The sequence below is a fragment of the Melanerpes formicivorus genome, unplaced genomic scaffold (genome assembly GCF_026170545.1).
Source record: "Melanerpes formicivorus ecotype bairdi unplaced genomic scaffold, bMelFor1.0.p_v2 SCAF_72, whole genome shotgun sequence".
Lineage (NCBI taxonomy): Eukaryota > Metazoa > Chordata > Aves > Piciformes > Picidae > Melanerpes > Melanerpes formicivorus.
This window is the reverse complement of record NW_027142424.1, coordinates 1,672,686-1,700,532: the sequence shown is the minus strand read 5'-3', so window position 1 is coordinate 1,700,532 and position 27,847 is coordinate 1,672,686. Positions and strand designations below refer to the sequence as shown.

General features: G+C 43.7%; 1 protein-coding gene across 4 annotated transcripts in view; it reads right to left on the bottom strand.

Moving 5' to 3' along the window:
- The window catches only part of HECTD4 (HECT domain E3 ubiquitin protein ligase 4), a 95,316-nt gene that overhangs the window by 58,932 nt on the left and 8,537 nt on the right, over positions 1-27,847 (bottom strand). For all 4 annotated transcript variants that reach the window (XM_068163366.1, XM_068163368.1, XM_068163367.1 and 1 more), the window contains exons 2-16: positions 21,372-21,889; positions 18,179-18,268; positions 17,695-17,825; positions 15,306-15,414; positions 13,905-14,043; positions 12,424-12,594; positions 10,329-10,521; positions 8,509-8,670; positions 8,300-8,413; positions 5,972-6,112; positions 5,361-5,593; positions 4,853-4,998; positions 2,715-2,785; positions 1,893-1,998; positions 191-311 (exon numbers count right to left, since the gene is read on the bottom strand). In XM_068163366.1, the coding sequence (XP_068019467.1) occupies positions 191-311; positions 1,893-1,998; positions 2,715-2,785; positions 4,853-4,998; positions 5,361-5,593; positions 5,972-6,112; positions 8,300-8,413; positions 8,509-8,670; positions 10,329-10,521; positions 12,424-12,594; positions 13,905-14,043; positions 15,306-15,414; positions 17,695-17,825; positions 18,179-18,268; positions 21,372-21,889 (2,445 nt within the window). The remainder of the gene's footprint in view (positions 1-190; positions 312-1,892; positions 1,999-2,714; positions 2,786-4,852; positions 4,999-5,360; positions 5,594-5,971; positions 6,113-8,299; positions 8,414-8,508; positions 8,671-10,328; positions 10,522-12,423; positions 12,595-13,904; positions 14,044-15,305; positions 15,415-17,694; positions 17,826-18,178; positions 18,269-21,371; positions 21,890-27,847) is intronic.

The window sequence follows — 27,847 nt, the reverse complement described above, 5'->3', positions numbered from 1 at the left end:
ATTTACTCTGCTGGGAGAAATTGTTCCTTCCTTCCCTGCACAGCACAAACAAAAGACATTCTTTTCCTCTCTTTGTTAAGACGCACAACTACCAAGTTCCACCTCTATACACTCAGCGAAGACAGCTTTAAGGAGGGAAAAGAGCCAAAAGCAAAAAAACCAAACTTTAATCAAAATACATTTTACTTACAGGCACAGTTGAAAGAAGCCTTTGAAAATCATCTTTAGATACAGTTTGGCACTTGGTGATTAAGACACAAGATTCTCGGACAACAATCTTGAGAATGTAGTGCAACAGCTCATCATTTAGTCTTCAAAAAATGCAAGAATGGTGCAAAATGTTAATAGTCTAATTATGGTGCATTTTGCAGAGCTCATCTCAAAAGTCTCTGCAAGCTGCATCACAAATTACTTGAAACCAAAACAAACAGATTCGAAGACAAAGGAAAACCAAGCCTGAAACGTTTAACAACAAGCAGTGAAGCACCACCAGTGACTTCCTGCACTGTGCTGATATAAATCTATGACTTCTAATAGAATAGAATAGACCAGGTTGGAAGAGACCTTCAAGATCATCATGTCCAACCTATCACCCAACAACACCTAATTAACTAAACCATGCAACCAAGCACCCTGTCAAGTCTCCTCCTGAACACCTCCAGTGATAGTGACTCCACAACCTCCTTGGGCAGCACATTCCAATCACTCTCTCTGTGTAGAACTTCTTCCTAACCTCCAGCCTAAACCTCCCCTGGCACAGCTTGAGACTGTGTCCTCTTGTTCTGGTGCTGCTTGCCTGGGAGAAGAGACCAACCCCCACCTGGCTACAACTTCCCTTAAGGTAGTTTTAGAGAGCAAGAAGGTCTCCCCTGCGTCTCCTCCTCTCCAGACTAAGCAACCCCAGCTCCCTCAGCCTCTCCTCACAGGGCTGTGTTCCAAACCCCTCACCAACTTTGTTGCCCTTCTCTGGACATGCTCCAGCAAGTCAACATCCTTCGTAAACTGAGGAGCCCAGAACTGGACACAGGACTCGAGGTGTGGTCTAACCAGTGCTGAGCACAGGGCACAATGACCTCCCTGATCCTGCTGGCCACACTGTTCCTGGTGCAGGCCAGGATGCCATTGGCCTTCTTGGCCACCTGGGCACCTTGCTGGCTTCTGTTCAGCCTATTATCAACCAGTACCCCCAGGTCCCTCTCTGCCTGGCTGCTCTCAGCCACTCTGCCCCCAGCCTGTAGCACTGCATGGGGTTGTTGTGGCCAATGTGCAGAACCTGGTACTTGGTTGTGTTCAATCTCTTGCCCTTGGACTCTGCCCATCTGTCCAGCCTGTCAAGGTCCCTCTGCAGAGCCTCTCTACCCTCCAGCAGATTAACTCCTGCCCCCAGCTTGGTGTCATCTGCAAATTTACTGATGCTGGACTCAATGCCCTCATCCAGATCTCAATAAAGATGTTAAATAGCATGGGGCTCAGCACTGATCCTTGGGGCACACCACTAGTGACTGGCCTAAAAAATACAAAGAGACTCCTCCCAGCATGGACAGGTACTTGGGACTGACAGTCTCCCTGCTGCAAAGTCACCTAACACAGCAACAGAGAGAGGAATGGCATTATAAATTATGACCCACGTTTACCAGAGGCATGGTAAAGAACAAGGAATCCAAACCTCTCTACAGAAGCTTCCAAAGCTTCCCCTAAAATGTCAAACCTTTCTCTCCCTCATCCTAAGGAAACTCTACCCACTACAGACCCAAAGGCAGAACTACAGGTCCCACTGCCAGGAAGATAAGCAATTTCAGCAGTTGCATTTTGCAAGTTTATCACTTAAAGCAAATCAGAGAAACAGACATTGCAAGTGGGGAGGGAGGGGGGAGCATATTGGTGCATTTTACCTATAGTGATCATCATCTTCACTTCCAAATCTGTTGTTCTGAAGCTGTTCAGCTAAATTAGTCAGGATAACGTCACGAAGCTGAGAGAGACCACTATTTCTCTCTCCTAAAATGGAAGGCAAAAAACTGTTGCAAAGCAGCATTTCACAGAATTTTAGTTGTGTTTCCTCAGATATCTTGCTTAATTGTTGGCTACCTGAGGTCCCTTCCAGCCCTAACAATTCTATGATACTCCGAGACATCCGCATTCCCAGGGTAACCCAACTCCCTGCTGATGCTACAGGGCTGTTAAAACTTACTCTGCACACAGCACTGGTTTCAATTCTGAAGACTCTGATGCACAAACAGGTTCTGATGAACTAACAAATGACTGTGCATCAGCTGCTTCTAAGTCCAGACTCCCATTTCAGGCTGAATGCAAGTAGATGATTACTTTCATCGAAGACTACAATTACCTCTTGTTTTACTCTGTAATTGCCATGGGTAACACTAACTAGGTGCTCTAAAATACAACCTGGCCAAGAAACGTTACTAACGGTGACAAACAAGAGAGCTTAAATCCTTTTTGAGCTTCAAACAGCTGCCTGCTTGAGGCAGATTTTCCTTTTTCCACACCTAGCATACACCTCACCAGCCAGCCATTCAGAAAGCAGCTTTGCATCTGAAGCATTCCTTAATTTCCCAGAAGGGGATGGATTTAAATTGGACTGGTACTTAATATTCTGCACTGCTCTCCCTCCAGAAACTGGAAAGCATTTCCACTTCTTGCTTTCAATTAGGAAAAAAGACCCACACCCTCATGTGTCAGTAAGACATTCTCACCTTCAGTTAAGACCAGTTTCAATAAATTATTGATTTCTGCTTCCCCAGGATAGAGGATATTTAAACCAGAGCTAGAGGAGGGGGAAAAAAAAAGTAGGTATTACTGCTTGAAGCAAACAAAACTATTTCAATGGACACATGAAAAATGGCATCACAGAATCTCAGCTTAGTATCTGAGTAACAGTCAGAATGCCTGTGCAACAGCTTCTAACTCAGAAAGGCATCCTCCATAATTCAACATTTCTATTAGTCAGAAAACAAGCAGCTGCTTGCTCCAGAAACCTCCTGTAATTAACTATATGTTAAGTCCCAAAGCTTCTTCAAGAGTTATTTGCTTCCCTAAGAGAAACTTCACATTAATCACTTGTATATGTGACAGCACAATCATTTGTTCAAGAAACAGAGATGTCAGCCAAAACTGGATGATGGCTTAAAGAACAACTCAGCTCTGGTGATGGGATGAGAGCTGTGGCTTATCTGTGATACCAACAATGGAAAATGAAAGAGGCAGTAAGCAGGAACTCACTGCTGTTAGTTTTATACTTATCAAAGAGTGGCTCCTGATAGAAGTCTCACTTTAAGCTTTGCAGAAGATTCCAGAACTAGCATTTGGGAAACAACATAATTATGCCTAAAAACTCCTTGTGGAGGTATTTTTCCCTTCTAACTTCTGATGAACTCTGTCCTTTCCACATGAATTACCACATCAAGATAGAAGATGACAATGACTTAAAAAGGAGCACTTCGTGACTGTCTGAAGTGTTGAAGTTATTACACAGACTTTTTCTTCTTTCCTCCTTCCCTTTCCTTTCAAGCACCACACTCACAGAACAGAAAACTGGTGTGTTTTTCAGCTTCACACAGGGAGCAGAGATTATTGAAGCTTCCCTCCCACTGCCTCATGCTGACCACCTTATAATACAGACATCAGGAATTATCATACTTTGCAAGCTAGGTTTGAGGTTTCTGTTGGTATCAGAATCCCTCAATGAGGAAACAGGAGGAAGGAGATATTACCAAATCCTCTGGTTTTTTACAAGTCATTGGAGGATACAGGGTTAATTAAACAAGGGGAGAGTGCAGCAGCTGCCCCTGCAGTTGACAGTATACACTTTCCCTGTCAAAAAGCAAGACCCTGAAGATTTTAGATATGGATACCAAAGACATGCTATTCTTCTTCCCTCACAGAACTGCATAAAGCCACTGAAGTTCTGAAGGCTGTGATTCATACACAAAAAATTGCAGGTTGATCATCAGAAGATTTTGCTCTTAACATTTGGAGCACTTCCCACTTGAAAGCAGATTATAACTACACTTAGGACATTTGAGACAGCATTCCTTGTCCTTGAGATTTGCATTATCTGGTTTTCATGATCCACAGTCACACTTTTTGCTCCTTTTCCTGTACTTACTCTTTCTGCTGTTTTGACTAGCCAAAGACAGGAAATTACACAGCATCAGGTTCAAGCGATGCAGTAGCTAATATGATGTGGAGCTAAAGCAACCATCATTTAAGTGTCTGGTGACCTGGTGTGCCAGCCCAGAGACATAATGCCCACTCTTCTACCAAAATAGATTCCTGTTCTCTAAACATAAACCAGACTTTCTCCAGAGAGCCTCGCTGCCCTGTTTTTCCCTTCAGTCTTATGGCAATCTTTAAGTATTCCTCCTTCTGCTTCCTCTATATATTCCTTTTATTGAGGTGAATTTCAGTACTGTCACTTCAAATGCTGGTGTTACACCTGACAACACCAGCTTGGCCTATTCAAGACCACCAATAAATTAGATTCAACTAAACATGGAAGCCATGTGAGCCATCACTAAAAGGTAGGAAACTCTGCTTTACCTTAGCAACTATATTATAATGAACAATAAAAGAAAGATCCTAAGGGAAGAAAATAACAAGCAACAAATGAAAAGAAGTAATTACCACCTGTTATTTCACAGTCATGATGACAAACACATTGTATTTCCACATTGTATTTCCTTCTTCCACAGCTACAGATTATCATAATTTGATCAAAGTATGCTGCCTAAATTCCATTAGCTTAAACTGCTGAAGGGAATTTGCATATTCCTCTGTTACAGCATTTTCAAATAACCAAGGTCAAGTTTAATTTGACAAACCAGATCTTTACCTAATAGCTAGGCAAACCTCCTTCTGGATTTCAGAGCAAATCTGATCCCTTGGTGCCATCAGCAATTGCCAAAGTAAGAGGCCAGACCTCCTGACAATGTCCCTGTTCCTTTCCGTTTGTGGGCTGAAGAAGAATTTAAAAACCACCTAAGGAAAATGCAACACAGCAGTATTAAAAACTCCAGCATCACTCACAGCAATTCTTCTGCAGCCTGCTTTTCAGTTTATTTCTCTACATCATTAGAATGGGTTAGAAACTGACTTTGGATCAAAAAAAAAAGGAGGGAAAAAAAAAGAAAGAAGGAAGTAACCCCTCTGGATTTTATTTCCATCTGCCAAAGGGGCAATCCCATTTAAACTAGGGCTCTCAAATGGGGGTGTCAGGGACTTCTAAGCCACTACTAAAGCAATCCCAATCAAAAACTTAGTAAAATCAAGTGGCTGCCCGTATTCTAAACCAACTTCTGGGTTTGTGTTTATTGTGAAGCAGACTGGAGATGCCCTCCTACCTGAAAGACAACAAGGATGCAGCGTATTATACACGTGTCCCCATTCACCATGGCTTTCTCCATAATGTCACAGATGCTGCTGAGGTGATGTGCTTCAATTGGATGTTGCTTGCCCAAAAAGTTTGTTATGGGAAGACTGTTGCTGGCTGCAAGGAGGTTGAGTTGGTGGATACACATGGCACCAACATGGTGCAGTAACTGGTTAATCACCTCGTTTGTGGTTGTTGCGTCCCCTGGAAGGAGGAGGAAAGCAGTTCAAATGCAGTCTGTAAACAGACCATAGGATCAACATTTGCTTCTAGACTGCAAGGTGTTGTCATCATCATCACCTCTGACTCCAGGACACCCACCCACATGACAAACAACAGAATCATCCATGTCACTTCTTTCATGTGCTAAAGGTAACAGGAATCTGCAAAGTTCCAAGCATTTTGCTTTTTCCTTTCTTAAAGCAAAGATAAACCATGAGCAAGATTTACATAGAACCTTTCAGGAATGAACTCAGCTTTCCACAGCAAGTTTCAGAAGGTAGTTTCTGTGTGTTTATTCCCTGATAACCCTGCATTTCACTTCCACTTTGTGCAAAGTGCTGACTCTTAGCTTTTCCTCACCTTTGGGCTCTGTAATGATGTGACTCACTCCCAGCCTCTGACAGACACAGTGGAAGGCCTGGTTCCCAGGGTTGCACCACTGATCAATATAATCATTGGAGCACGTCCAGATCATGTTATTCATAGTATCATAACAGGCACCTAAAAAAAGGAGAGTAATTTGCACATCAAACTTTAGTTTGGCTATCTAACAAACATGGGCATGGTAAAGAATTTTTACAGCAGGTAGAAAGGCAAATTATTTGCTTTAGAAGTTCTCTCATGTGACAGAAATTCAGTAACAAGGCATTGGAATGAAAAACATTAGCAGGGAAGTTCTTAAACAAAGGACTGGAGCAAAGACACATCCCTTTTGATGCCTCATGTAAATGTAACAACAGCATCTGGTTTAGGTAAGTACCCCAGTGCTTGCTATTTACAAGCACATAACATCTTGTTCCTCCCCAACGTGCTGCCACAGGGCAAGGAAAAAGAGTTGGATCTAGCCTCAGATCCCAGTAATTTCTAGAAGAAGCAGAGAGAAAAGAGTTTCACATTTATTTTCCTTCAGCCATTGAAAAACCAAGCACCTTACAATTTGTTTTAAAGGTCTTGTGGTAAAAATGTAACAGCTTTAATTACGTTAACAGTTTGAACAGTCCAACTGTTAAATAGTTTGCAGCTTCGAGACTCATCTCCTGAAAGGTTTAAAGCCTACAAGCCCAAGCAGGTCCAAAAAGTAAAAGTAAAAGGATTAGTGGGTTATAGACATGACTAAGCAGAATGGTGCACTGTACTTTGCTGAACAGAAAGAGAGAAGGGCAATGAGGCTGGGGAGAGGTCTCAAGCACAAGCCCTATGAGGAGAGGCTGAGGGAGCTGGGGTTGTTTAGCCTGGAGAAGAGGAGGCTCAGGGAAGACCTTCTTGCTGTCTACAACTACCTGAAGGGTGGTTGTAGCCAGGAGGGGGTTGGTCTCTTCTCCCAGGCAAGCAGCACCAGAACAAGAGGACACAGTCTCAAGCTGTGCCAGGGGAAATATAGGCTTGAAATGAGGAGAAAGTTCTTCACTGAGAGAATTCTTATCCCTTGGACTGTGCTGCCCAGGGAGGTGGTGGAGTCACTGTCCTTGGAGGTGTGCAAGAGGGGACTGGATGTGGCACTTGGTGCCATGGTCTAGTAGGCATGGGGTCTTGGGTAACAGGTTGGACTGGATGATCTTTGAGGTCCTTTCCAAACTTGCTGACTCTATGATTCACCTCTGCTCTGCCTTACTGAAGCCACATTTTGTCCTGTTCTGGGCTTCCCAGATCAACACATACAGGAAACTACTGGAAAGAGTCCAGCAGAGGCTACAAAAGATGCTGAGGGACCCGGAGCATCTGTGTGAGGAGGAAGAAAGGCTGAGAGACCTGGGGCTGTTTAGCCTGGAGAAAAGCAGCCTGAGAGGAGATCTCACAATGCTCAGCAAGAGCTAAAGGCCCTGTGGGGGGCAAAAAGAAGGGTCCAGACTCGTTCAGGTGGTGTTGAGCAACAGCACAAAGGACAAGGGCACAAACCAGAACCCAGAAGGTTCCACCTGAACAGGAGGATTCTTTATGATAGAGGCAGACACCATGCTTTAAAAGTTCAAAAATTAACCTATTTGCCTACATGTTTTGAATGACTGAAGCAAATTAACTCTCCAGTATGAGTAACCAACAGGTTAACACTCATGTCCATGCATCCCCAGCATTTACAATATGATTCAAAACTGCTGATCTCAAGATTTTTAAAAAATACATTTTCTTGTAGCACCTGACAGGTATAAACAAGGTATAAAACCCAGGCCCCTCTCAAGATTCTTTACTGCTATAGAAAAAAAAACCTTTTCTTGAGCTTGTGTGCAGCTGAAACCACAAAAGCAAGAGAGTGGAAATTCCTTTGGGGAATTCTGAACTTTCACAATTGTTGAATTTCAACATTTCTATGCAGGCAGACAAACATTTTTCTGCAGTGAAACTCAACAACTGGAAGGTTGCTTACTGCAACATAAAACACAACATGAGGACACAGTCTCAAGCTCCACCAGGGGAAGTTTAGGCTTGAAGTGAGGAGAAAGTTCTTCACAGAGAGAATAATTGGCCAATGGAATGTGCTGCCCAGAGAGGTGGTGGAGGTGTTCAAAAAAGGATTGGATGTGGCACTTGGAGCCATGGTTAGTTGTCATGAGATATTAGGTAATAGGTTGGACTTGATGATCCCTGAGGTCTTTTCCAACCTGGTTGATTCTATGAAAATCCAGGTAGGTTATTTAGAACCCAAGGGTTGGATATGCCTAGTTCTGAAACATTCCCAGATCTACTGCTTACCAAGTCCTGGAACTAGAGCACCACGTCCAAGAGAACTTCCTGCAGCATCAATGAGATCTGCTCTGCTCGTGAACTGCCCATCCGAAATGTTGAACACCAGGCTGGAAGCAAGAACTGCAGAGGGAAAAAAAGTCTCCAATAAGTTTCAGAGAATCTTCCTGCATTTCAGAAAACCAAGGCTTTCCAAATCCAAAGTGTCTCTGCCTTACTTTTTAAAGATGACAAAGCACTTGTTCCCCCAAAGAGGGAGCGTGTTGCAGAACTGCCTGATCCACCTGGGGGTGGAACCAACATCACCAGGTATGTCCCACAGGTGTAGATTGGAGTCTTCCTTAACATTTTCAGGGGCAGCCCACAGCTGGTGTTTGCAGCTGGAATATTAAACAGAGAAGTGGAACATAACTACGTATTTCTTGATAATGTTAAGAACTCCTAAGAGGATAATTGGAGGGCTGAAGCACCTCTTCTATGAAGACAGATTGAGAGAGTTGGGGCCATTCAGTCTGAAGAGGAAAAGGCTCCAAGGAGACCTTCTTGTGGCCTTCCAGTATCTTAAGGGGGCCTACAAGAAAGCTGGGGAGGGACTTTTTAGGATGACATGCACTGACAGGAGTAGGGGGAATGGAGCAAAACTAGAAGTGGGTAGATTCAAATTGGATGTTGGGAAAATGTTCTTCCCCATGAGGGTGGTGAGACACTGGAACAGGTTGCCCAGGTAGGTGGTAAAAGCTCCATCCCTGGAAGTTTTTAAGGCCAGGCTGGATGAGGCTCTGAGCAACCTGATCTAGTGTGAGGTGTCCCTAGCCATGGCAGGGGATTTGGAACTAGGTGATCCTTGAGGTCCCTTCCAACACTCTCAATTCTCTGATTCTATGATGACAGGTAGCAAACAAGGCAGGTTTCTCTCTAAATACAAACACACACTTCAAATAAATCCAAGTGGAAATTCATTTAAGTAACATTTTGCAGCATTCAGCAGCTGCATAGAGGGGTAGCCTCAATCCCACACATACAGCATCAAATCCCCTGAAGGGCATAAAGAGTTTCACAGGTTAACTACAGAGAACTACTTCAGAATGAATTAGGAAAAAAAACCAATCTTTACTTTTCACCCCAGGAAAATTGGGAGCCTGTTTTAAGAACTGTCTGGTGGTAAGAGTACTGAAAGGGGCATCTCAGAGCCAAATAATCTTCTAACATAAAGAGATCATGTAAGATTCACTACGCATTTACTATTTTAAGTTCTCCTGCTCCACATGAAATGTATACAGTCATGATGATCTAGCTCCTGACACAGCTGATCAACACTTCTGAGCAGTGACTAAAGAATTAACCAAGAATAACTACTTCTTCTTCTTCTTCTGTAGCACTCTAGTTTTTAACTGGCAAAACACAGCCCTGAGAAATAGCTCCTCGAGCTACGTCTCTGCCAATTTCCCTGGGAGCAGAGCTGCTTCCTGTATAGTTTCATGGAAATACCTGTAAATGTTTGAAAGGTATGAAGGAAGGGAAGAAGTAATTCAGCATAGTCTGAAAAAAAACCACCTGATCTTAAACCACTTCTCACAAAGCTCCAGGTTATCCTGAAAGCCATCAATGCTCTTCATTCAGGATTCCTTAATTAACCAGGGCAGTTTCAGCAAGCCCCCAGAGGAACCCAAACAAAGGGGAAAATTACCTCAAGCCCCCAAATTTTCCCCCAATTTATAATGCTCAGCATACTTGTGAAATAACAGTTTCACTTTCTAAACTGCAGTCCATTTTTACACTGCAATTAGAAGCCAGCTCCTCCAGACAACACCTCAGCTACAAAGGAACTTTGTCATTTCAGCATCAAGCAAACACTGCATATAAATATTGCAAACATTTTGAGGTAACAAAACCCAGCATGGTTGTTTTTTTTTTCCTTTTTACATGGCCTAAGAGGATAGCAATTCCTAGAACTGAGACTCTGTGTGATAAAAAACTGTGACCCACCACAAAAACAAACCATGAATAATTACTGGGAGTCAGTAAAAGCTCTTCTGACCTGCTTGGTCCTCTTTCAGGGTATTGGAGATGGTAGACCCAGTGAGAGCAGCCAATGTTGCTGATGGGGAGGCTCTGTACCTAGAGAGCCTGCTCAGAAGCATCTCATTTATACTCTTGGCAGATTCCCCCTCTTTTCTCATTAATATAATGCGTTCCTGTAGAGGATTTGCCATACATATGCCATTTTCTACCTGTTAACATGGAAAAACAACAAATGCTTTTAGCTATTGAAACTTGTAGGAGACAGACCACTGTAACAAAATTGCCCCTGGAAGTGTTCAAAATGGGACTGGACTTGGCACTTGAAGCCATGGTTTAGTAGTCATGAGGTGCTGGGTGACAGGCTGGACCTGATGATCTTTGAGGTCTTTTCCAACCTTATTGATTCTATGATTAATCCAATATATCAGGTAAAGTTAGAAGCTTTAACTTAAACCTTCTCACATTAGGAAAGCTAGACAGAGGAGTATTTATTTTGTTTGTGGCTTTGTCACAGCCAGCACCGGTGACAACACAACTCAAATACTGTGTTCAGTTTTGGGAACCTCACTACAAGAAGGACATTGAGGGGCTGGGAGTGGGTCCAGAGAAGAGCAATGAAGCTGGTGAAGGGTCAGGAGAACAGGTCTGGTGAGGAGAAGCTGAGGGAACTGGGGTTGTTCAGTCTGGAGGCTGAGGGGACATCTAGCTCTGCACAAGTCCCTGAAAGGAGGTTGGACCCAGGTAGGGGTCAGTCTCTTCTCCCAAGGAACAAGTAATAGGATGAGAAGAAACAGCTTCAAGTTGTGCCAGGAAAGGTTTATGCTGGATAATAGAAGAAAATTCTTCCCTGAAAGGGTTCTCCAACACTGGCTCAGGCTGCCCAGGGAGATGGTTGAATCCCCATGTCCAGAGGTGTTTCAAAGCCACAGAGATGTGGTGCTGAGGGACGTGGTGTAGCATCAGACTTGATAAGATCATTCTCTAACTCCTAAAGACCTTTTCCAATCAAAATGATTCTATGATTTTATGTGGTTCAATACAGTATCTTCTATTCTGTCTGTCCTCAAAGACTGAGCTGCTTGTCACAACCTTAGTGTTAATTTATGGAACTCTGCTTAAGAATATTTAGCCTCTCTGTAGTATTAATGATGTTTCACTGGCAAGCTTTGTGAAAAAGAGGCCTTTAAACCATTTACCAGCCAAAAAGTGCAAACAATTGTTTTCTTGTATCATAAGTCACTAGAAAATGTGTTATTAAAGAGCACATTTTAATGAAGATCTCATTTATAGCATCAGGTATTTTCTGTAAGTTGCACTTCTACATCCTACCCCTCCTAGCTCACTCACCCCACTGAACACAGCTGTGGTACAGCAGCTGCAGAGGCTCCACAGATGCTGCATCTGAAATTCTCCAGCAAAGCTAAATCCTCCTAAGTTTCCAGCTATCAATGCTAGAGGCCTATGAACTGCTGTAAGCTCTGCTGTGTGAATGCATCAAATTATAGACAGAGGTGCTTCATGGTCCAATTAGAATGCAAGCACATACTCAAATGCAGGCACATGTATGTATACATATATATACACCCATATGTGCATGTATATACAAAAGTCATTGAAGACAAGGGAGTTCAAGCCACTGATACATTTCCCTACACAGAATATTTTGCAATATATTTGCTTCTACACTGAAACCAGTAACTGGAACACAACACAAAACCCATTTCAGGCTGTAAATGCAGTGCAGCCAAACCAATTGTATTTGTAGATTGTGGGACCTGAACAGCTTTTAATACAATGAAGCAGCTCCCCTAAACAATGCTTTAAATCCTAATACACTGAATTACTGCCTCAGCATTAAACTTAATTGCTAATTACAGTAAAATGTGGTTTATGCTACAAGACAATTCATACTGCTGGAGTATGATAGTCATGTGTCCTTTGGAGATAGAGCTGAGCAATACACCTTCTGTTCAGTGAGAAGTTACTTCACAAGCAGCCATTCAGATCACACAGATGAATATCTAATCCTAATATGTTCATCTGAAAATGCTGAGATTTAATTAAGTCACATTACCAACCCCAGAGACACAGGAAACAGGGGATTTGCTTACTATGAGCTCAAAAACATCCATAAAGACAGAGTGGCCTTTTGGTGTTTTCTCATTGAGGCTTGCAGGAGACCAAATCCAGTAGAAGTATGTACCATCTGAAGAAAGATGCACGGTAGTCATAGTACTGCCCACGGGGAAGTGGTTTACTGGCATTGGGACTATCTGACAGACCTAGGGACAAAAAGAGAACATCTTAACAGTTCTTATTTTGAAGGCTGTTCTTGAGTTTATTAATGGTGCACTTAAAGATCAGTTGCTGGAGCAGGCCCAGAGAAGGGCAACAAAGCTGAACAGGTCGGGTGAGGAGTCACTGAGGGACCTGGGGTTGTTCAGCCGGGAAAAGAGAAGGCTGAGGGGAAATCTCATTGCTCTCCTCCTGAGAGGAGGTAGGAGGTCAGGCTCTTCTCCCTAGTATCAGGTGATAGGAGGAGAGTAAATGGCCTGAAATTGTGCCAGGAGAGGGTTAGGTTGGACATTAGGATAAATTTCTTCACTGCAAGAGTGGTCAGGGATTGGAACAGGCTGCCCAGGGAGGTGGTGGAGTCACTGTTTCTGGAGATGTTCAAGAAAAGTGTGGACATGACACTTTGGGACATAGTTTAATGGCCATGGTGGTGTTGGGTTGATGGTTGGACTGGATGATCTTAAAATTTCCAGCCATAAACTGTTCTGATTCTGTGATCAAGTGCAGTTAGCCCACAAGAAGCTTATTACTGCACTATTAATTAATACAGTATTGTTATATTTATTTGTTATGAAGAGTTATTCTAGAACCTTTGCCAAATGGATCTACTGCTTACAAACCAACTTTTCATGGAATCATAGAATCAATAAGGTTGGAAAAGACCTCAGAGATCATCAAGTCCAACCTGTCACCCAACACCTCCTGACTACTAAATCATGGCACCAAGTGCCACATCCAATCCCTTTTTGAACACCTCCAGGGATGGTGACTTCACCGCCTCTCTTCTCCCAGGCAACCAGCACCAGAACAAGAGGACACAGTCTCAAGCTGCACCAGGGGAAGTTTAGACTCGAGGTGAGGAGAAAGTTCTTCACAGAGAGAGTTGTTAGCTATTGGAATGTGCTGCCCAAGGAGGTGGTGGAGTCACCATCCCTGGAGGTGTTCAAGAGGGGATTGGATGTGGCACTTGGTGCCATGGTTTAGTAGTCAGGTGGTGTTGGGTGACAGGTTGGACTTGATGATCTCTGAGGTCTTTTCCAGCCTCATTGATTCTATGATTCTATATACAGACACAGATGCTGGTAAACATATACACAGACACTAACAAAGGGATACAGAGCACTATCTACAACAGAACTCACAAGCAGTGCTTTCAGTGGGGGTTATAAGAAGGCAGTTTCACGCAGTAAAAAGAAGAAACTTCAAAGACAAAACTCATTAAAGCCAGAAATGATTGTGATTCATTAACAATGCTTGCTTGCTCTACTCTAACCCTGCTCTGAACTGCTCCTTTTACCTGAAGGGTATGTTGATCCACAACCTGGAAAAGGGAGTGAGGTTTATTATCAAAGGAGACAGGCCGATGAAGGAGTTTGTTGTTGCCAAAAGCCACCCAGCCAGCCTCCAGCTCCTCGTTGCGGCAGTACACAAAACCTCTGGAGGGGAGAAAAAAAAAAACCAAAAAGGATATCAAAACTCCTGACAACCCTGGGCTTTTGTTTTTCCAAGAACAACTCACAACCAACACTCCTGAACTTTGCCTGAACTCAAATTCAAGGCAGCAGTTTCTACTGTTAAAAACAACCCCCGAGACGTAAAGGATGTGAAGCCTTCTGACTTCCGGGGAAGAAAGCAGCAAGAAGGTAGATACAGAGTGAGTCACATCTGCACTACTCATTTATTTAATGACTTAATTAGAACATACATGCTGACAAATTCAGCAGCTGTACAACTCTAAATAAAATGGCCACAGAATTAGTCTGTAGGATATCCCCTCTCTACAGCAAAGAGGAAACCAACTTATTAGATGTTAAAACGACGCCTGAAATGCCAGCTCGTCTGCTAGTGCACCTCGTGGCAAGAGGTTGGACTGAATGGTCTCCACAGATCCCTTCTCAACCTCTATTATTCTACAATTCTAGAGAATAATATACTCAAGAATTTCAAGTGAGAAAACCAAAACATTAAAATAGTATGTAAGGAAAATGCAAAATATACTACCCTAGGGTGCAGTTAGGAGCGGGACCAGCAGGTTGAAGGAAGTTCTCCTCACCCTGTACTCTCCCCCAGTGAAGCCACTGCTAGAGTACTGGATCCAGATCCAGGCTCCTCAGGTCAAGAGAGACAGGGAACTACTGGAGAGCTCCAAAGATGCTGAGGGGCCTGGAGCATCTCTGTGAGGAGGAAAGGCTGAGAGGCCTGGGGCTGTTTAGCCTGGAGAAACGCAGTCTGAGAGGGTATCTTCTCAATGCTCATCAAGAGCTGAAGGGTAGGGAGCAAGAGGATGGGGCCAGACTCTTGTCAGTGGTGCCCAGTGACGGGATGAGGGCCAACAGGCACAAACTGGAATCCAGGAGGTTAGATCTGAACAGGAGGAGAAACTTCTGTGGTGTAAGGGTGCTGGAGCCCTAGAACAGGCTGCCCAGAGAGCTTGTAGAGTCTCCATCTCTGGTGAGATTCCTACTTGGACACTGTGATCTTGGGCAATCTGCTGTGGGTGACCCAGCTTGAGCAGGGGGCTTGGACTGGATGATCTCCAAAGGTCCCTTCCAACCCCTACCATGCTCTAATTCTGTGTGATTCTGTGAGTAGCTTCTAGTCTTGTTGCACCTAGCATCTGAGAGAGGTTTAGCAAAACAAGAACTTTTCTTTTTTCTAAACAGACCAGCAGAACAGCTAATACTCAGCTGTCACTTACCTCAAAGTACCATGTAATCCAGATCCTAATTTGCTTATTCCTCTGCCCACTGAATTTGTTGTGTAAAGATACAGCCCATCTGCTGCAAGACAGCGCCCTAAGTCTGCATCTGAATGGGGAAGAAAGAACAGAGCAGAGACCTCCTCTGTAACAAACCACACTGGAAATTCTCCACGCTCATTACGCTGCTGCTGCAGTAGCTACCACAGCAACTGAAACCCAACAGATGCTCCTGACAGGTCACTACCAATGGGTGAGCAGCTTTCTTTTTTTTTTAAGCAGTGAATTTATTATTTGGTGCTCTAATAGCTACAGTAACACTGCCAAAGTCCATTCATTTGAGAGTTGTTCCTCTACCTTGCTTTCAAGCCTCAAGGAGGAGCCCCAGTTTATGCCTCACTTACTCACACGAACCCTAGGGCTATGAAATCTCTGGCTGTGGCCAAATAAACTTAACAAGAAGTAGGTGCTAGTCACTCAGCTTCTCTTTTGAGATAATAAATGACATTAGCACTGGGTTTTCATTATTCAAGTGTACATCATCCATTTCTGAATAGTTTTTTTTTGTTTTTCTCCTGGGTTGTGCTCTGATTTCACTGGTACAGATCTGGGTTTGGGGTGTTATTGCCCAAGCTGCTGTAGGAAACACCAGGAAGTTTGAACTCACTTTTTCTGCACACCATTCAAAGCTATAAATACAGCAGGAACTGGACTAGCAGAGCCAGCCATGCTTGGGAACACAGGACTATTCAACCAAACTCACTTCAAGTGGAAAATTCCTTTACTTTAACATAAACCAACTTGAGTATTTGCTCTTAAATGCCTTCAGAATGACGCAGAGGAGCAGAAGACCATTTTCTTCTGCTCGTGCAACAGGTAATGCCGCTGAGAAATCACAACTGGCAGCAAGACAAAACACAAGCAAGGCTTATGACCGTGGAAACCCTTCTGCTCATGATCACTGCTGTAATATTCTGCTTGTGAGGAAGGATTAATCTAATACTGAGCCTTAATTTAATTTCTGGTACGACTCTGTGTTTCTCTTACAGCTTTCCCACCTCTGAACACTGTGAATTTAAGCTAAAATGCATTTCAAACCTAGCTGTCACTTAGAAAGTAGGAATTATTAACACATCAAGATGGGACACACAAGGCAAAGCATTATACTAACATGTCAATAAACCAGTCCAGTCAATCTATTTAACTTCCCAGAATCTGAACAGTCAGTTAGGGAAAGGGATAAAAACAATCTAGTCAGTCTCACAGCAAGAAAGACCTCTTCAAAGTTCTCAACACATCTGCAGACGAAAACTCAGATCTGTAAATTCCTATGGCTTGTATTAAACTTAATGAGATGTCATCAAAGCTTGAACTAACATTGCTGAAGCAATGTGAACTCTTATTTAGTGCCAAAGCAGTTAGCAAACAGCAGGGGAAAATGAGAATGAATTCAAGGAAAGAAATAAACAAATAAGGTCTTTTCCAACCTGGTTAATTCTATTCTAAACATACAAAATAGATTGGGCAGAAACAAAAGTAGAATAGGGAAAGAAAAAAAAAAGGAAAGGTAAGCAATGAACTTGTGCTTCTAAAAATAAATGTGCTCTGCCAGTGCTAGGTAGATTCTGAACACGGTGATACTGCACAGGACAAACAAATTGTGCTTACTGAAAGACTAACGAGTGGATAATATCCAAATTCAGTTCGACCTCCTTGCACAGCTCCCACTGAAGTCAGGGAGGGTCACTGTATCTACTGCCCCTCATTGTTCCCTACAAATTGATTACTAGATAATTTAAAACAGCATTTGATCTCCAGCAAGAGAAATGTTACATTTTCTGAACCCCATTATCCTGCAATGTAAAATATAGTATTCCATACTAACATTAACACACCAGGCATAAGGTTTAGCCTCTTCATTTCAATACAAAATGAGATGATTATTTCTTTCCTATGTGATCCCCAAATCAACCTCAAAACAAACAAACAATCTACATTTCTAGTTAGCTTAACTGCATGAGAATAGGTATGACAAACCCAATGTAAACAAGTCAGTGCTCCTGTAAGTTAGGTCCATCTTTTCAAAGCTTCAGTTCTGAATGCACATACTATGACAACCAAGTGTCCATACAGTTGCTGCCCTCCCCCTTTCACTAGATATCAGGCTTCAGGACACTCCTGTGCTGTCCAGTTCTCTCTCCAGATGGTCCTTCTAAACCCCTCAGCTTTCAGTTATTTGATATGTACTGTACTTGCTTTTACATTGCTTCCAGCAGAAAAGGAGAAAGCCTTCCCCACTCTACAGCTTTACATTAATTTTTAAACAGTTAGCACCACTAAAAGCATCTTGCCCTCCTCTGCTAATACTGATGGTCATGAAATAATTCACCTTTACTTTCACTGCTGGACCCGGTGTTGGCATCAGGGGCAGGTAACATGTCTTCAAAGCCCCAAGACACTATGTGCTTTCCTCCCAGCAAACAGGAGGGTGATCCAGGTCCTCCCTCCAACAGCAATAACCTTCAAACAGAAAATAAAGGAAGATGTTTAGCAAACAGTGACAGCAAACCCCAGGTAAATCAGAAGTGGAGATGAAGAGCTTTGTCATTAATCATTCTCTGCCAGAGTTCGTAAGCTCCGTAAAGGAATCGTCCATACTTAAAGACTTAACACCCCCCAAAACAATTAGCAGATCCTTTTAGATTGGACTTTCTAATGTCTTCCTTCTGCAGCTGGCCACATTTTGATCATTCTTAGAGCTTCCAATAACTCTAAAGCCTTTTAATCACCTTTAAAGACATTCATCTGTGACTGCCCTTGAACGCTCGCTGAGCTGATGTCCAAGCGCCACAATGAGACAAGTCACTACCAACCTGTACAAGACGTCAGCCACAGGCAGGGACCCCAGATCAGTCTGTTTCTGTAATAGATGCACTGTATGAACAAAGGTTTTCAGCGACCCTCTAAAAGGATAAGAAAAACATGAATTAAAGATGTCTATTGAACCAGGACTGAATGCACACAGACAACAGCAGCGACGTCAAATATAATATCCAGCAGCAGAAAGTGAGAGAATATCCAAGATATGCCACCAAGCTTCTTTCCCTGATTTGCATTTCTTTTCTGGATGATTTTCATGCTTTTGTGGTGGATGTGAAAGGAGGAAGAGAGGGTAACATAAAGGAGGAGTGCTGGCGAACTGCCGGCCTAAATCATGCTGGTTTTTTGGACATGGCCGAAGCACCATGTGGGCAGGATGAACAGCAACCATGGGCTGTGTCACAGTGTGTACAGTGAAGGCAGGCTAAGCAACCCTATGCCTTCAGTCTTGCAGCTCTTACAGGCAGCTCCTTTCAGTGTTTCCTGAAGCTGATTAATCATATTTCCAAGTCTTCAAATACAATCTGCAGATCTTGCTGGGGCTGAGCCAAACTATTAGCAAGAGCTGCCGCAGACATAGCTAGAAATGGCTTTCTACACTAAAACAGAAAAGACCAAGCTAATTAATTTATTATCAAGAGACTGATTACTTCTGCCTCCCAACACAAATCTGGAAGCTTTTCCATTTCTAAAAGCAATGCATTTAAATGCATATAGGGACTAGATAGTTCTGAAACCCAAATTAAACTGACATTGAAGTTGTTCTAAATCTTGCCTAAAAAAAAACACAACCCCACCCTGTACTGCTTTAAAATTTTCCTGTGGCATTTACAACCATATGGAGTTTGTAACTCCAATTGTAATTCTTGTTCATTCATAAGCTGAATGCTTTATTTGGAGAGGCTCTGTAATCTGTGCCTTGATATAGAGGAAATTGCCTGGGTTTTGTAGAAATTAAGAGATAAAGAGGTCTCTAAAAAAATAGATCTTAGTTTCTGTTTTAAAGGTCAGAGAATTACAAAGCAGTCATTTTCTGAAAGATGTGGTGGCTTTATTTTCAGGCATAATAGGCTGGCTAAATCTAAGAGCCTTGACTACATCTCAGTAGTCAGTAAGGAATTGATTTCTTCAGAAGCATGGCTGACCAATTGAAGAGATCTCCTCTGTGCCACTGCTGAATATAGCTTTTTGCTGTCTGTCACACATGGGCAGTCTCATTTCTTTAACTTTCCTCCTCACCTCAACCCCTGTTTTCTGCTCTCCCCCCACTCCCACTATCATTTTCAGCTGCATGCTTTCACTGGTAAACCTCAGCTTGGAGAAAACTGACACCAAATACTTCAAAGCACCTCCATTAATTATTTAAAGCAGTATTTGCCCTGTTGTTTTATTCTTAGCAATATGAAGCACACAAGATTGCAAGCAGGAATCTCAATAGTAGTCTGATTTAAAAGGCTTTTTTTTCTCCATAATGGGACCCAGCACACAAATTACATATTTAAAGGCAAAATGCAAGGCTTTCAGAGGTGGAGAAAAAAAAAAGGCACATGAGGAAATCACAACCCTGGGAATGCTGCAAGACAGAGCTGCAAAGAAAATACAAGATCAACTTTCAGTTGGGAAGCTGCACTTGAAATTTAGCTCTTTCACAAACTCAGCTGCAAAAGAACATCCCACACTCCCTGAAAATTGACATCTGGGGCGGGGGGGGGGAATAAAATAAAAATCAGTGAGCTGGTGTTTATCAAATCCAATTTATTTGAGCTGTGTTCAAGTACGGTGTCTTTCAGATAAGGCAGTTGTCACGGTGCAGAAGAGTTTGCCACATCCAGTAAATTTCTCATTGACTTCATTAGAACAAGTACACTAGAAATTAAGTGGTTTTCATCTGGATAAAGCTTTTTCTGAAGCAAATCATTGACATCTGAGAACTTCCAACATCTTAAATCAGCATTAAACTTGACAGACAAGGCTGCAATCTGAGAAACGTGAAGGCCAAGATTTTCAGAAGGCTACTTGTGACCTGAGGCTCACATTCACATGGCTTCACAGAAGCTTATTTGTACAGCCCTCCCCCTCTCCCCAAGCTCCATCCCCTAAAAAAACTAAGCTTTATTAACAGCAATTATGGCTACCTCATGCCCAGGCACCTAAAGCTATGCTAAAACCATGCAGGGCACAGGACAGTTAACCTACGCTGGTTGAACTCTTCACTGGCAACAAAAATGCAGAAGTCACTCCAGATTTTTCACAGGCAATGTGGAAACCTGAAAGAAATTGCCCTGACATTGGGCAGTGATGTGTTCTACAGCGGAATGATGGTGTGTAAGCTAAAAGACTGAAGGGGGCAGCACAAAGGGAAATTTTCCTCTGTGCTAAAAGCATTGGGAACCATTCCTAGAACATATCACTGCAGTAGAATAGAATAGGATAGACCAAGTTGGAAGATACCTTTGAGATTGAGTCCAACCTATCATCCAACACTATCTAATCAACTAAACCATGGCACTGAGCACCCCATCCAGTCTCTTCCTAAACACCTCCAATGATGGCAACTCCACCACCTCCCTGGGCAGCCCATTCCAATGGCCAATAACTCTTTCTATGAAGAACTTCTTCCTAACATCCAGCCTAAATAAGCACAAGGGGCACTTCATAGAATCTCAGAGGGATTTTCCAACCAGCACAATTCCAAGATCATCTAGTCCCACCATCAACCCAACACCACCATGCCCACTAACTCAGGTCCCAAAGTGCCATGTCCACATGCTTTTTGAACACCTCCAGGGATGGTGACTCCACCACCTCCCTGGGCAGCCTGTTCCAATGCTTGACTCCCACTTTCAGTGAAGAAATCTTTCCTTATCTCCAACCTAACCCTTCCCTGACACAATCTCAGACCAACCCCCACACCTCACTTCAACCTCCTTTCAGGTAGTTGTAGAGAGGATCCTATCTACATCCTTCTAGTTTTATATATGCAAAACACAGGCCCAAATAAAAAGATAAATGTTTGGTTCACCAGTTTCACCCTTTCCAAACCAATATTTAAAGATCAGAAAGGAAAAGGCTAAGGTAAACCCACAATTAGCATCAACAGCATGGCCACATTGCTTTGGATACTCATGTTTGAATACAAACTACCAATCTCAATCACAAGATGTCATTTCAGGGGAGCTTCCTTACCTTGCACAAGCCAAGGCAACTAGGGCTGCAGCAGCATTTTCTTTTTGTTTGTATGGAATCTGTTGGCCTGAAGCAGAAGTGTCTTCCAGCCAGGAGCACAGCAAAGACTCGATCCCATTAAGACAGTCAGCTGGTTCCTTAGTCAAACTCAAAGGCTGGCAGTCTCGAAGGCAATTCAATAGCACCTCAGCGGTTATGTTACAGAGAGAAGGGTCTGTTCTACTTTGAGACTGGATGAGGGGAAAGACCAAGAGAAGCCCCATTCGGGAAGTGAAGGGCGCCTGCTCAGGCTGCTGTAACAAGCCCTGACGCTTGAGCAAGGCCAGTGCTTCCTCATCCCCCGAGCTCTCCCGGTCATGCTGCTCCTCCAAGGCTAGCTGGCGCTGGGCGTTCCAGAGTCCCCGCAGAGCGTTCAGTCTGTACTCCAGCAGCCGAGCGTAGGCATTGCTCTGGTTCCCGCACACCGACCGCAAGCGCTCGGCCAGCTCCGTCGGGTTCTTCGTCTCAAACGACAGGATCTGAAAGGAGGGCAAAAGGTGGTATTTATTTGGGGGGTGTGTCTTTTTCTCAAGGGGCTGGTGATGATGAGACTTTAGAATGGCTTGAGTTGGAAGGACCTTAAAGGTCATCTAGCTCCAACCCCCATGCCATAGGCAGGGACACCTTCCACCAGATCAGGTTGCTCAAGGCCTCATACAGCCTGGTCTTAAAACACTCCAGGGATGAGATATCCATAACTTCTCTGGGCAGCACTTTCCAGTGTCTCACCACCCTCATAGTAAAGACCTTCTTCCTAATGTCCAGTCAATGACTACCCTGCTCTAGTTTCAAACCATTCCCTCTTGTCCTGTCACCACATGGCCTTATAAATTCAGGTACTTATAAATTCAGTACCCTTCAGGTACTGAAAGGGCATTTTAAGGTCTCCCTGGAGCCTTCTCTAGTTCAGGCCGAACAGACTCAACTTCCTCAGCCTGCCCTCTGCTCATCTTTGTGGCCTCCTCTGGACCCTCTCCCACCAGGTCCACGTCCTTCATTTGCTGGGGACTCCAAATCTGGACACAGAACTCCAGGTGGGGTCTCACAAAAACAGAGTAGAGGGGCAGAATCACCTCCCTTGACTTGCTGGCCACACTGTTTTTGATGCAGCCCAGGGTATGGCTGGCATAAATAAAATCACATGGCTGTAGTATGATCTCTAGATCAGCTATCTTCCACTACTGTTTCATTTTCTGGGCATGAACAAAGCTATACTGGAGACCAAAGAGTGTGGAAGTGCTAGTGAGCCCATTACTTTTGGACCAGCATTGTCACTGAAGCCTGGGGTTGGCGAGTGCTGACACATGTTTTTAAGCTCTCAGTTGTGATGCTGAAGTAACAAAAATACAGATTGTAAAGAAAACTACATACAGAATCATAGAATCATTTTGACTAGAAAGGCCTTTAAGATCACTGAGTCTAACCATTCTCTAACTCTACCAAGTCTGGTGCTAAACCATGTTGTCCAGTACCACATCTCTGCCTCTTTTAAACACCTCCAGGAATGGGATTTCCACCACAGCCCTGCACAGCCTGGTCCAGTCTTTGAGAACCCTTGCAGAGAAGAAGGTTTATTCTAATGTCCAACCTAAACTTCCCTGTGTACAACTTGAGGCCATTTTCTCTCATCCTTCTGCTTGTTCCTTGGGAGAAGAGATGGACCCCCACCTGCCTCCAACCTCCCTTCAAGGAGTTGCACAGAGCCAGAAGGTCTCCCCTCAGCCTCTTTCTTCAGGCTGAACAACCCAGTTCCCTCAGCTGCTCTTCACAAGACCTGCTCTCCAGACCCTTCACCAACCTCACTGCCCTTCTCTGGACCCACTCCAGTACCAAAATGTCCTCCTTGGAGTGAGGGGCCTGAAACTGAACATCGTATCAATATCTCTGAAAATAAAGATTTGCCTCCCCTGGAGGACTTTTTCTGTTTGGTTGGTTGGGGGTTCTTTTTGTAATCAAGGCAGTTTTGCCAAGAACTTCAAAAGGACTGAGGGGGTGGAAGGTCCCAGGAGCTGAATTCAGTGCCTTTCAATGGAAACTAATACGTCAACAATATTCTGCAGTAAGAATGTGCGTGTTCCAGTTTTAGAGCTTCTCAAATAAACAAACAAACAAACCAGCCAACCAGCTCTCTAACCCAAGGCTTTTGTTATGCATTCTCCTTCCCCTGTTCTCCCCCCTGCCTTCCCCTGAATTTTATCACATTGCACTTAGCTACACCTTTCTCAAAATACTTCCAGTTTAAGAAACCTGAAGCCTCCTTATCACCACTGCAGACAGAAGAAAAGGGCCTTTTTGGCACTTCTAAGTGGAACTGGAGACAAAGCTGCAACAGCAGAACATAAGTAAGCCACGACAGAAAGAAACATATTTAGGGGTTAGTACCCAGCCTGGTACTTAAAGGAACTCACAATCTAAAGGAACTCACAAACTTTTCTCCCTGCAGCATACACCAACAGTTGAGATCAAATCACTTAAGGCAACATCAAGGACAGTGTCCTGGGTTTGGTGGGAGAGAATGCCAGGCCAGTCGTGTGCCATGAGTTTGGAGTCAGCCAGGGCAGGTGACCTGAGCTGGCTACAGGTGTACCCCAGACCTTAAACATTATGCTCAGTATAAAGAGGAAAGTTTGATGAGGAGCCTCCTCCTAATCACAGTATCACAAAGGTTGGAAGAGACCTCAAAGATCGAGTCCAACCTGTCACTCCCCTTCCTTCTCCAGCTCTCAAGGACTGCCATCCTGTTTAGTGTGACTGCTGAGCCTTTTCTGGGCTGAGTATAACTTTATATTGGCACTGGTACCAGTTTGGTTGTTTCAATAAAGCTATTTCCATTTCAACCTGTGGGTCTCCTCTCCTCTTCCCAATTCCCCTTCTCTGCTGGGCAGAGGTCATCAAGTGATGGAACAAATGCTAGAGGTTAGCCCCAGATACAGGCTAAATGGAGCCAGACAGCAAAGAGCCAAGCATTTGCTGGTATTTTAGATCCACTCTTCAAAGAGCTTCTGCTCACACACCACACTGCTTTAATCTCCTCCACCCCCTAACACACACTTTTTGGTCCCTCTTTCCACTGTAAAGCTGCCCTCCATGTAACTGAAAAACAAATAAAGGAAGGAAGGGGAACATGAACGATTAAGAGATGCAGTGGGTGATTTCATACAGGGTTGGTTGGGTTCTTTTTAAGTGCAGGCAATGGGAACACAGACTATGAAATCAGTGTTTGTATCCCACTGCAGAATTTTGAGTAGCTTGATAAAATGCTTCAGGACAACTCACATCTGCCATTCCCACAAACAGCCTTCCTGGAGCCAATGAAACTGCTGTTCAGTAGAACACTTATGGTTAGAGTGGTGAAAAGTTCACTTTAAAGTAACTCACATCGTAGTTACACTTGAATAGATGTTAGTACTGAGCTGCTTAAAACTAATGAACCTCTTTTAATTAATTCCTTCAAAGAGATTAAGACTATTAAGCCCTTAACCACATAGTATACATTTAAAACAACTCTCTCATATTTTTGAGGCAACGGAAGACACAAACTAGTAAGTTTGTTTCCTGTTAGAGCTGCAATCACTCTGGACAGCAGGTTGCTTTCTTGAAGTAAACTAAGTGATGGATCATCAACTAAGTGACATCAAAGAGCAGAAATGGAGGGAAAAGTAGTGAGTGTTTTCATCTTGAGAGTTAAAATGCTAAGGAAAATAGAGCTATGGTCTTTGGCTAGGCTAATAACAAAGACACCACAAAAGACAAGCTGCGGTACGCTTTGTCAGCTCTTCCTTTTAGCTGATACTCAGATGGCAGAGAGGAGCTGGCTAAAGCCTTCTCCCCTTCTTCTAAACACAGTGGAACCCCCCAGTCCATGCCAGGTTGTATTTCAGTTGCACCCACCTAAACTATAACCATACCACTATGTTACCTCAAGCTTTGTACTGCCTCACACGAAGCAAACAAACTGTACCAAATAAGCATATAAACCTGATCTGTCTGGAAAGGTTAAGAGTGTTCTGCTTGAAGTCTTTCATAAAGGAAATTGGCACTAATTTGGGTTAATGATATGTGAAGGAGAGACTGCACTTGGAGTGCTGTGTCCAGCTTGGGAGCCCTCAACACAAGGAGGACATAAAACTGTTAGAGCAGGTCCCAAGGAGGCCAGGAAGATGATCAGAGGGCTAGAGCACCTCCCCTATGAGGACAGGCTGAGAGAGCTGGAGCTGAGAGAGATGGAGACCTCAAAGCAGCCTTCCAGTATTTGAAGGGGGCTACAGGAGAGCTGGGGAGGGACTCTTGACATGGAGTGACAGGATGAGGGGTGATGGCTTAAAAATGGAAGAAGCTGGATTTAGATTAGACATTAAAAGACATTCTTCCCATGAAGGTGGTGAGGCACTGGAACAGGTTGCCCAGTGAAGTTGTGGTGGCTCCAACTCTGGAAGTGTTCAAAGCCAGGTTGGATGGGGCCCTGAGCAACTGGATCTAGTAGCAGGTGCCCTTGCCCATGGCATGGAGGTTGGAATTAAATGATCTTTAAGGCCCCTTTCAACTCAAACCATTGTATGAGTCTGTGACAGTTCCAGAATTGGACTCAGAGATTTGAAAAACAGTTTACATCATCCAGCTTTCATAGACAGCTTATGGAACCAGTGAAGAAACTTGACCATTCAGCATCATTTGAAGGTTGATGCAGGCATTTGCACTTCCAGAAAAGTAACAGGGTAGTGGGAGAAAGGTGTAAGGTCATACTGGAGTCCACAGAAAATGCTGTCAAAGTCCATTTCCCTCCAAGGAGACTTTACTGATTAGAGATCAAGTATGCACAGCTACCTCCAAAAAGGAGCTTCAAGACCAAATTTTTCACAGTGACAGCCCATGCCAAACCACTTGGGAGCTGTCAGAGCTCAGACACGCTCCCAGGATCTTGCTTTACGCCACAGAACCATTCTGGTTCTCACTGGTTAGCAAAACACACCTCTTACTAACCCAACACCAACGAGAGAGCTTCATCTGCTCCATGCTGTCTCTGCTGCTTTGTGAAGTCTACAGACTTCACAAAGGAACTGCAGCCCTTGCCAAGGTTTCCTCAGCACACTGGTTATGGTTTTCTCATATCCTCAGGCAACACTTGTTATCCTACAGCTATGTGAAGCCAAAGCAAGTTAAAATAAAATACAAGACAAAAAACAAACCACCACATTTACTCACAAACTCTGAAACAGGAAATACAAGGACCAAGTGTTTATAAAAGGCACAGGTGAGGAAAGGAAGTAGAAAATCAGTGCTAAAATGATTTTACACTAAGGCTGAACCACAAAGGTCTTCCCTATCATTTACCCTGCACATGCCTGTCAGAGGCTGTCATTCTGAACACCTTTTGCCCAAGGGCACACCTAGTAAGGAGGGTTTCTTCAGGCTACAAAACCTGGTGCACTCTGCTAAATTTCCCTTTCAAAATCCTCCAGCAAAATGTAGTCCTTCACCTCTAAATTAGTTTATTCTCCTCCTATGCAGAGGATCTGCCTGTTCTCTTGGTTAAACTAAGGACCGATTCATTTCCCTGCACACACATCTGTCTTCTCCATTACCCTGCTGAACAACTATTCCTCATCCAGCAAGAAGGAGGTAAAAATCTCTTTTCCCCCTGCCCCCTTGATGCCTCAGTATTTACACTCTGATTTAGGACTGATTTCCAGCAGCCTTTTGTTGGTATTTGGGCCTCTTGTTTCACCATTTACAACACCTGGGGAGGTCTCAGAAGCAGAGCACCAAAAGCCAGCACAGCAGCAGCAGTCACCTGAACCAGTCAATAAACCTCTCCCTTCACAGCTCCTCGCCAGACCTGTTTGCCAGACCCTTCACCAGCTTTAGTTACCTTTCTCTGGACATGCTCTAGCACCTCAATGTCCTTCTTGTAGTGAAGGTCCCAAAACTGAAACATTTAGAATCATAGAATCAGTCAGGGTTGGAAGGGACCACCATGGGCAGGGACACCCCACACTCAACCAAGAGTGTGCTCAACCACCTCCCTGGACAACCCATTCCAGGGCTTCACCACTCTCATGGTGAAGAGCTTCCTCCTCACATCCAGCCTGAATCTCCCCACCTCCAGCTTCATTCCATTCCCCCTAGTCCTATCACTACATGATATCCTGAGAAGTCCCTCCCCAGCTTTCTTGTAGGTCCCCTTCAGATTCTGGAAGGCCACAATAAGGTCACCTCGGAGCCTTCTCTTCTCAAGACTGCACAGCCCCAACTCCTTCAGTCTGTCCTCATAGGAGAGGAGTTCCAGCCCTCTGATCATCCACGTGGCCCTCAAGGTGCATGCTCATCAGTGCTGAGTAAGAGGCATTACATACCTTCCAACTTTGTCTATTTCTAATTGCAAAGGTGTTTTTTGACACTCAAAGTTTTCCTTTTTAAAGTCCCACACTTAACAGCCT